Source organism: Ciconia boyciana, chromosome 6 (assembly GCF_034638445.1).
Source record: "Ciconia boyciana chromosome 6, ASM3463844v1, whole genome shotgun sequence".
In the NCBI taxonomy this organism is placed as follows: domain Eukaryota; kingdom Metazoa; phylum Chordata; class Aves; order Ciconiiformes; family Ciconiidae; genus Ciconia; species Ciconia boyciana.
Genome location: NC_132939.1, coordinates 61,697,549 through 61,707,176, shown reverse-complemented (window position 1 = coordinate 61,707,176; position 9,628 = coordinate 61,697,549). Strand labels below are relative to the sequence as shown.

At 42.8% G+C, this 9,628-nt stretch overlaps 1 protein-coding gene across 1 annotated transcript; it reads right to left on the bottom strand.

The window, feature by feature from the left end:
- Window positions 1-1,475: 1,475 nt before the first annotated feature.
- C6H14orf180 (chromosome 6 C14orf180 homolog) lies at window positions 1,476-9,209 on the bottom strand. The gene is made up of 4 exons (XM_072866101.1): window positions 8,898-9,209; window positions 6,383-6,509; window positions 4,465-4,491; window positions 1,476-1,678 (listed from the first exon to the last, which is right to left on the bottom strand). Exons 1-4 carry the CDS (start codon window positions 9,207-9,209, stop codon window positions 1,476-1,478), a joined length of 669 nt encoding a protein of 222 aa, XP_072722202.1.
- Window positions 9,210-9,628: the final 419 nt, after the last annotated feature.

Here is a 9,628-nt window from a genome sequence, read left to right as displayed (position 1 = left end):
ACGCCTTCATAAACAGTCCATATTAGCATTATATAAAGCCTTGAACACCCAGGCATAAATGCATAACCTCTGACTGAATACAAGCACTATCATAAATCTTGTAAGTTCAGCTCATGGGGTTTATGGGCTCAATCAAACCCAGAGGATTAAACTACTGATTTGATAATTAGCCTGAGATTCAATGCTGCTATTTATCATGTTAGGCAAATAAACTATTTACTGTTTAAATGAGTTTTCATGTTCTTTTTCACACCTTGGGAGTCAAGTGAAACATTAAGAAACAGCTTTTGCCCATGGAGGAAAAAAATGCATGAAGGGAAGCAAGAAAGTAATTTGCTGGGATTTTACTAGTAATAATTTCAGGTGTATAAATATAGCAGCTTGCCAAGCCTTTGGCCACCAGAGTAGTGTTTGTGCAATAGCTCAGCTTTATTTTAACTTCTGCAGAATAGCTCTTAGGAGACTTGAGGAGAAAGATGTTTTGGTATTTAAAGCCTTAACTTGAGACTCAGGAGACTTGCTGCTGCCTGCACAGATCAATGTGTTTCTCTCTCTACTTCTGCTCCTCGTATCAGCAGTTTATAAGCTCTTTGGGGGCCAAATTTCAGATACTTGTTTGCTGTTTGGGATGATGGAGCATGAGTTTGGTGGGACCTTGTGCTGGTTTTGGCTGGGATAGAGTTGGTTTTCTTTATAGTAGCTAGTATGGGGCTACGTTTTGGATTTGTGCTGGAAACAGTGTTGATAACACGGGGATGTTTTAGTTACTGCTGAGCAGCGCTTACAGAGTCAAGGCCTTTTCTGCTCCTCATCCCACCGCACCAGCGAGTGGGCTGGGGGTGCACAAGGAGTTGGGAGGGGACACGGCTGGGACAGCTGACCCCAACTGACCAAAGGGCTATTCCATACCATATGGCGTCATGCTCAGCATATAAAGCTGGGGGAAGAAGAAGGAAGGGGGGGACGTTCAGAGTGATGGCATTTGTCTTCCCAAGTAACCATTACGCGTGACGGAGCCCTGCTTTCCTGGAGATGGCTGAACACCTGCCTGCCCATGGGAAGGAGTGAATGGATTCCTTGTTTTGCTTTGCTTGCATGTGCGGCTTTTGCATTACCTATTAAACTGTCTTTATCTCAACCCATGAGTTTTCTCACTTTTACTGCTCTGATTCTCTCCCCCATCCCACCAGCATGTGGTGAGTGAGTGGCTGGGTGGGGCTGAGTTGCTGGCTGCGGTTAAACCACGACTGACCTCAAGGTGCTAGTATGACCGCCCACTAATGTGAAAAAAACAAAGAAGAAAAAAGAAAGCAGAACAAGTGACTGCTGGACAGTGCACAACAGGGGTGTTTTTCTTGCTCTTCGAGGTGGATGTGCACGTGTTCCCTGCATGTGACTGGAGTAGACTGGGAGCTTTGCACTGCCATGTGCTGGTTAGCAGTGCTCTGAGATGTCTGTCAGGCCAGAGGACATTGCTACTGCCTCATAAACCAAGTCCAGCATTTTTGAGCAATGTGTCTTATCTGAAGAAAGAAGATAACAAGTTGGGATTGAAATTCCTCCAGGACTTTGACATCTTGCTTCATGCTGGTGTAGTAGAGACTCACAGCAAGGATCAGCACTGCACAAAATGAGAGCCACAGGAATACAGGCAATCCAGATGATGACCTGTCATCTACTGAACAGTGATGAGGACAAAAAAGAAAGCAGCATTATTTTAGTGTCATCTTAAACACTTCCCAAATTTGACCCCCTACTGATGCCTTTGTCCCACTTTTCTGGGAACAGCAGGGTACACAGGGCTCTGGTTGCGAGTACTTCGTTGGCATCAGTTAAGTGATAGTGAGTCACACCTCCCGATGGAAGGTGGTGAGTATAGAAGATCTCCTCTAATGGAGCATTTAAAGAGTTTAATTATATACAATAAGAACAGGATTACCATAGCTAATGCATGATCTCAAGTTTCCCTCCAGCAATTACTTTTTATACCTTTACGCTAAATGTTAAGTTAAATACTAGGAGAATATTAAGCTACCTCGTCTAATTATTTAATGCTCACAAGTGTTCCATAAAAGAAAGAAGATCTGGATTTCTGTCCTTTTCCCTGGTAACTCAGCTTGTTTGGGGCTCCTGCTAATTACAGTAAGAACCGAAACATGGCTCCATTAACCGAGAGGCATATTTAGAAAGCTCTGGCAGTTTTAACCTCTCTCTAAGTGCTAGGTGTGCTAATTACACTGGAACATCCTCTGCACTTGCTCTTAAGCAGGAGAACACTGTAAACATTTTTCTTGCCTTTAAAATATAGTTCAAGTATGTTTAAAGTGCCATAGGTCAGGCACAGTACATATGTGGAAATCAATGGGCTACATTTAGCTCACTGACATCCGTGCCCCAGCCCATGCATGTGTGTAACCATCCATGGGCCTCAGGGATCCAGTTTGATTCAGATCTGGCTGCTCTGTTTGACTGCATGGCCATTGCACAATCGGTATTATTTTATAAAGCACTTTGAGTATTAAATATGCAGTATAAAGCCAAATTCATGCCTGAATAAAAACCCGTAGTGTGCAGCTATTTTCCTGCCATATGCACATAATCAATAAGGAGATAAAAATGTGGTGTGTATTATTATGGGTAAAGGGCCAACATTAGCTGTAACATATTTAAATTAGCTTCTACTATGAGCCCTGGAATACACAGCAGTCAATTAAACTGTCATACAGATGTACATAGAGGAAGGTAAAAGTCATAAAACCAAGCAAGAAACACATAATAATGTATCAAAAAGTGTATGGGGAAAAGGTAAAATGTTAATAGGCAGTCATTTTATAGCTAACCAGAAACCAAATCAATGTCCCATAAAAGATCTGAGTGAATTATTTGCAGCAAATAATTTATTCATTTGAATTTAGCCCTTCTTTCTGTTTGCAAATTATCCATGAGCAGACTTCAATTTTTATAAATTTGTTTATTTGGCATTATTCTATGAATGGTTGATATGAAGGTATTTAGCCAGGGAATTACTCACCACTTTCTGCTTTTGCAGAGATTTGTGATTTGGAAATTGGTATTTCCCTTGTGTGATCTCCCACAGCACAAGATACAGTTCTTGACTGGGTGGCTACCTGTCTTTCAAAGCACGGGACCTGGCTGATAGGCATACCTGCATACCTGGTAATGGTGAAACTTTTCTGTGAAAGCTCAACAGCTTTTCACATCAGCCCTTTTCTATGAAGTGCTTATAATGTTTTTCAGTCTTGTGAAAGTTACTTTCCATGTGAAATTTCTGGGTGATCTCAAATGCAAACTTTGCTTTTCTTTATGTCCTCTCAGTTAGGGAGTATGTTCAGTCCAGGAACAGAAAAAAAATAATGTGGAAGAATAATCCCACCCACAAAATAGTGATGAGATGTGCTCACAACAGCTTCAGCACATCACTACTGTTATGTGCTTAAATGTAAGTTTGGTCTTTTCTAGATTACAAATAGAAAATTAATGCTTAAATTTGTTAGTTAAATTGTTTGTTGGAACAGCACACTCAGCCCTAGCTGCGTGCCCAGTCTAAGAAAAAGACAACTCATCTGAGAAAAGCACTGGACCGGGATACAGGAGATTTTGATTCAATTCCTGCCTTGGACACACTTTTCCACTGTCACCGGAGAGATATTTGGTGTTTCCTTTTCCACCTGGCTCTTTCCTGCCTATAGTACCTTGTTCCTAGCCCAACAACTGCCTTAGCTGATGCTGCCACTGGCATGAGCATACAACCGCTCTTCCTGGGCAATAGCAACAGCTAGGGCATGTGGGGACATTTGTTTCCTTTTGGCCTCCCAACACTATGGCTCTGTGTGTGTGTATACATACATGTATATATGTACCCCTCTCCCCTTACTGCATTGCATACAGCAGGGGCTGGATGTTGGCCAGGGCCTCTAGAAATGATCACCATCATAAGAACATCCAGATATACACATTTGCTTGAGGGTCTGTGAGGCTGGCTGGCCTCAAACATCCTTGCAAACAAAAAAGAAAAAACAGATTAGTTTTATTATTTCTACCCTGCTGCCAGCATAGAAATGAATTGTCTCTTCCCCACATATGAAAGTCAGCAGGGAGAACTATTGTTTCGCTTGGGGTGCTTTCCCTGCATATCTTAGTGAAAAACCTGTACCTATTCTATTGCCATAAAATATATTAATTATATTTAAATTAAAAATAGCTTCAGGGATTTCATTTTTGTTTCCACTATTTGTCTTACTAGATGTCTTGTTTAAAATACTGCACCAGACCTCATCAACACCTTATGCTTCATAAGCTGAGAAGAAAAAGCAACAACCACTGACAGTACGAAATGCTTTGTATACGGAGGATATATTTGCACAGTGCATTCCAGCAGCCACAAAGCAAACTCAGGTTAGTGCCATGGATGGCTCACAGTTATAATGTGAAACTTCGACTTACCCACTACGTAGTCACAGCAGGAAATGGCTAGAAAACAGAATGAAAATGTTCTTACATGCCTGGAAAGGCCTCTTTGCAGCAGATTAATAAGAAAGCAAGCACCAAGCGGTGTCTCTGAAATTGCCTGTCGCCTTATAGACGCTGGCCTACCTCTTACACCGCTTTTGTCTGTACAGATTTGTGCCAGGTGAGGATCCACCCACTCCATGCAAACATGCAGATGTAGGTGCACTTCAGAAAAGTGAGAAAAAATTGTTGTTTGGGGGATTTCAGAGACAGAGGTTGCTGCTGTTGCAGAGAGGTCAGGATTCAGCTCTCGCAAAAAAGACCTCCCTATTCTACATCATTTCTAGAAGGGAAAGGAGATAGACCAACAGGCTGAGAGAAGAATGAAAGTTGAGAAAGCAAAGCCCACTGGCAGATGCAACTTTCATCCAACAATACCCTGGAACTGCCTCCACTTGGCAGCTGGGACCCAGATGCAATCCAGGATGAAAAATCCAGAGAATGGAAAAATTTCAGTGGTGCCAGCAACATTCATTTTACCAGCCTCTACATTAATAACATTGCATGGACAAACAGCAAATCGTCTAAATCACAGGCTGTTTGCAACACAGAATACTAATTATGGGTTGAGACATTTCTCATGTCTTCATGGAAAAAGTCAGAGTCTTCTCCACCCTTGCAGCTCCCTGGAGCTCAAGCATGGCTGTGCTGAATTCAGAACCCGTGAGAGATGAACCAGGTCCCCTGAGCTGGACTGACTGCAGGGTTACCAGTGCTGATGTGGGGGCATGGACTCTGGCAGGGAGCTGAAGAAGGTATTACATCTCATCAAAATCCTGCTCTTGAGCAGTCAGCTGAGCTTTGAGAATTTAGGGCCGACTCACTGTGCCTTCCCAGGAGTTCAGTTTTGATGGGAAAGCCTGGGCCGTGTCAACAACCTTATCAAGAAACAGCTTTTCACTCCTGCATTACGAGGCACCAGAAACAACGTATTGCAAAACCAATGCAAGGTCTGTGTACAAACACAGTAGTGGATGCCAAGCCTTGTTTTTAGAAGCTGAGTAGCAGTCCAAACAGGTGGCTGACATAGAAATTTTACCATTCTGTCACCTGTGTTTTTACTGACTGACATATCAAAACCATACAATTTTAGTTCCTTACCAATAAATACAATTTTTCTTAGTTGGGTCAGTTTGTGAAAGTCAGAATGAAGCAACAGTTCTTATTTGGTTATGAATTGTATATAGCATATGCAGAAGTGCAAACTGGATCCTTGTGCTAGACCTCTGCTCAAGGTCACTCCCAGTTGACCTACCTGCAAACTGTTATTTTGGCTCATGAATGAAAGATCAGAGGTTATGTTAGCTGTATCATTCCTTCGGTGCCCTTGTTGGCAGAAATGGTTACATCCTGGCTGCTTTTAACCCCAGTGGACCAGCCAGGCTCAGACCTTTACTATTGTATCCCATGGCATGCATGCTGCTCAGAAACATGAGAGGGCTGGCTCCTTCCCCACCATTACATCCTAGTTACCCAGAATGACATAAGTGTGTTTAAATTTGGTCTGAGATCTTTTTCTATGAGTGGAAGCATTGTTCTGGGGTAGACCTGGGACTCAGCCAAACCCATGGTCTACAATGATCCCTGTGGAGGCTGACTCAGGAGTTCACCACGAGAACAGCCCTGAGGCTGCTCTAACATGATGCAGGATCCTGTCTCCTCCCAGGGCAGGCAGGCAAACAGACCAGGTACAATTCTGCAGAGCAAGGAGCAAAAATTGTCTGTCCTCTGCCCCGTGCTGAGCTCAAAATCACAAATAAGATTATCAGAGGGGGAAGCTGACGTGGACAGGCAGGGCGAATGTTAAAAAGCTAGAAAGGTCATGCCAAAAGGCTTAATAGCTTGACCGTACCATGTTCAATGACTTCTTCTGGCTCACGAAATCGAACCCTTCTCTCTGTTTTCCGCTTTTCCCCCACAGCTTGGTCCACAGGTGGCCTTTTCCTCAGTATTGAAGGAGGATCGCTACTGTCATCTGTCTAAAGAGTTGATCAAAACATGAAACACATGGCTATTCAAACTGGAGTAAGGCATCTGGGTGAAGCTTTGAGCTTTTGTGGCTATGTTACCATGTCCCTTGAAGGACATGACAGGAAACACATCTGTTTTGACATTTATAGTCAGACCACTGTAATATTTATAGCAAGACAATATGGATATTCCTTCATTGTCATAGAACTTCAGTACTCTAAAGCTGTTTTCTCAGGAAAAAGGTTGGTTAAAGTAATGGACAGCAAAGTGTTCAGAAAGGAGTTCTCTAAATTGGAATGAACAGTTACTGAAGGTGGCTGCTCAACAGCCCTGGTGTAGACGCACATAAATGTGATATGAAATATATGAACCATATCATTAGGAGCACCTTTGAAATGTTCTTCTGAGCTAAGCAGCTCCGTTCTGAGTGCAGTGTTGCCATTTCAACAACTGAGACTATGCAGCAGTCTTGGGTTTGGACACTATCGTGATGGGTACGAGAAGGTAATTTGTTTATACTTTGATATCACAATTATGTTGTTGCTCTGGTTTTTGCTTGGATGCCACACTCAGTCATTGATAACAGAATCAGATTGCTGTGGATTCTGCCAAATGACAAGAAACAGAGCTGCAATAATAGTAGTAAGTCCCTCTTCTGCATAGGAATGCGCCTATAGTCAACTCCCCAAAGAGAATCCAAAACATCTCAGTTCAGACACCCACTGTCCTCTGAAAGTGGAAAGCAGATGGCAAATTTTCTACTTTTCAAAGACCTGAGTGGGTGGCAGAGATTCTCCACATTTTATTTTTACTTTAAGATCAAAGTCATCTTCTCTACCCCTTTCTCCCCCTTCCCTCTGTTCCTCTGCTAGGTAAATGGTATTATTTCTTAGATGGTTTGTTTGCTCCTTCTGGTCACTGTCCCTGCTCCTTTTTTTCCCTCGTGTGTCCTTTCCCCACTCAGTGATTGCATGCTCCTTCCTCCATGTTTTTCTTCCTGCTTTAGTCTTTCTACTCCTCACTACCTGCTACTTTTGCCTGTTTTTAGACTCGAATACCCTTGCTCTACACCTTTTCTCTTTGGATCCTTTCCCCACACTCACCATTTCACACACCCACTCCTTGGGCTGCAGAGGCAGGATTAAGTCCCATTAACTACAGTCTGGGGGTGTCAGAACCCAGAGTACAGAGGATAAGTAGGTTTCCCTATGCATCGCACTCTGGATAATCTCAGAAAGGCACATAACATAGCCAGCAGGAACTGCCATGGAGTGAGGAATGTCTTCAGCTTTGGTACCTTCTCCTGAGGGATTTATAAACCAATTTCAGCTTAATTTATCACTGATAAGGATGCTTTCTCTGAGCTTGGGGTCATACAAGAATCCATACCACCTCCATCTCGTGACTGGGGACAGTGTATGTTGGAGCTCTGTGTTTTTTATTCAGCAGCTCAGAAGCTGGAATACCCATCCAGGGCATGGGAAACCTGGATTCAACTTCTTTCTAAGTCCAAAGGAATATGAACCCACATCTCTTATATGCACGCTTTCATCATCAGAGCTATGGTGCACACATGGGAGCAGGGAATCTCAGTCTCTGCCACTGAAGCCATCTTGTTTGGCCTCGAATAATTAAATATTCATTGAGCTAAAGGAAGAAAGAATGAAAGAATGACTTTACAGCCTGGTGTTTGGGTGCTCCCTTGGGGGTGGGAGAAGTCTGCTCCTATCCTTGTTCCAATGAATACTTAATAAGAAATACTCAAATATTCATCGGAGCAGTCACTGGGAACAGGGTCTCTCATCTACCAGGTGAGTACCCTAATCACTCTGCTATAGCCACACACACATACACACACACTTTGAGGCATAATGGATATTTAATTACTCTGTGTAAAATGAAACAGATTTAGGGAGACACAGCAGAAGATGCCCAGCTCAGACTAGCAGTGGTTATAGCTTTAGCTGGGAGGGCTCCTCCTATGGCACAGCTGAGAAAACCGAGCGTTATATTTGAAGAGATTTATAACTCCAAGTGGAGCTCTTGTCCATATGAGCTTTTCCAAACAGCTAACAGTTACATCACATCAGAAGCGAAAAACGTTAAACAACTAGCTGGTTGGGTAGCACCTAGACAAGGAAGACCTTAAAAATGAAGTGGCATTTACAACATTTAGTAGACTTCAACAACTTATGGAAATCAAAACTACACCCTGTCAGAAAAAAAAAGATGCATTTTCCCCTCAGACAGAAACCCAATGTTAACATACTGTGACAAGAGCTGGAAACCTACCAAAGTGCTAGTCGGGAAAATATATGCCCTTAAAAACAACCCATCTGTGAAAAGCTCGGGGCGTTGGACATAAGGACTGTATCGCTCATCAAGAGATTACTTACCGACAGCTCCTCTGCACTAGGATCAGAAGGTGAGGCTGGACATATTTGGGACATGTACTCTGGATGCCAACATGAAGCCCCCCACACGAAGCTTCGGTTGGAAAGCCACTTGCTCAAGAAAACAGGGAGGACCAGGGGAAAGTGTGTGGAGATCCCTCTGCAGCAAGGACTGAGCAGGCAGTGCCACCGAGCAGATGGGAGCAGCAGTAAATGACAGAGGGGTGGAAAGAAGAGTTTCCGCCCTTCATACCAGCGTTGGCTTGGGAAGGATGACGTTACTTGAAATGTACTCAGTAGACAAAAATAGCACATAGTGATAATACTGATTGAGCAGCTGAAAAGCAGGGCTTTCCTGGCAACTCGAAAGGGGCTGAATGGAGCAAATCACAGATAAACACTCACATATTTATATGAGTAAACGTGAAGTCAAGGCTGTTCTTTTTTTAATGATTGCTGCATTTCTGTGATCATGTTGACCTCCTTTCCAGAAGCCATTCCCAATCTCAAAAATCTTGCAAGTGGGATTGCTTTTAATCCTTCTCCCGTTCAAAATATGTGGGTAAAACCATCAGGAAATGATATAGATGTAGTGGGATCACATATATCTCCCTCCAGTACAGTTATGGCCTCACTTTATATGTTTTACAAATTAGATCCATTATTGTAGTAATAAAGTTGGATTTTAACATTAGACATTTCTACAGATATTATAATAAGATTATTGATAGGAA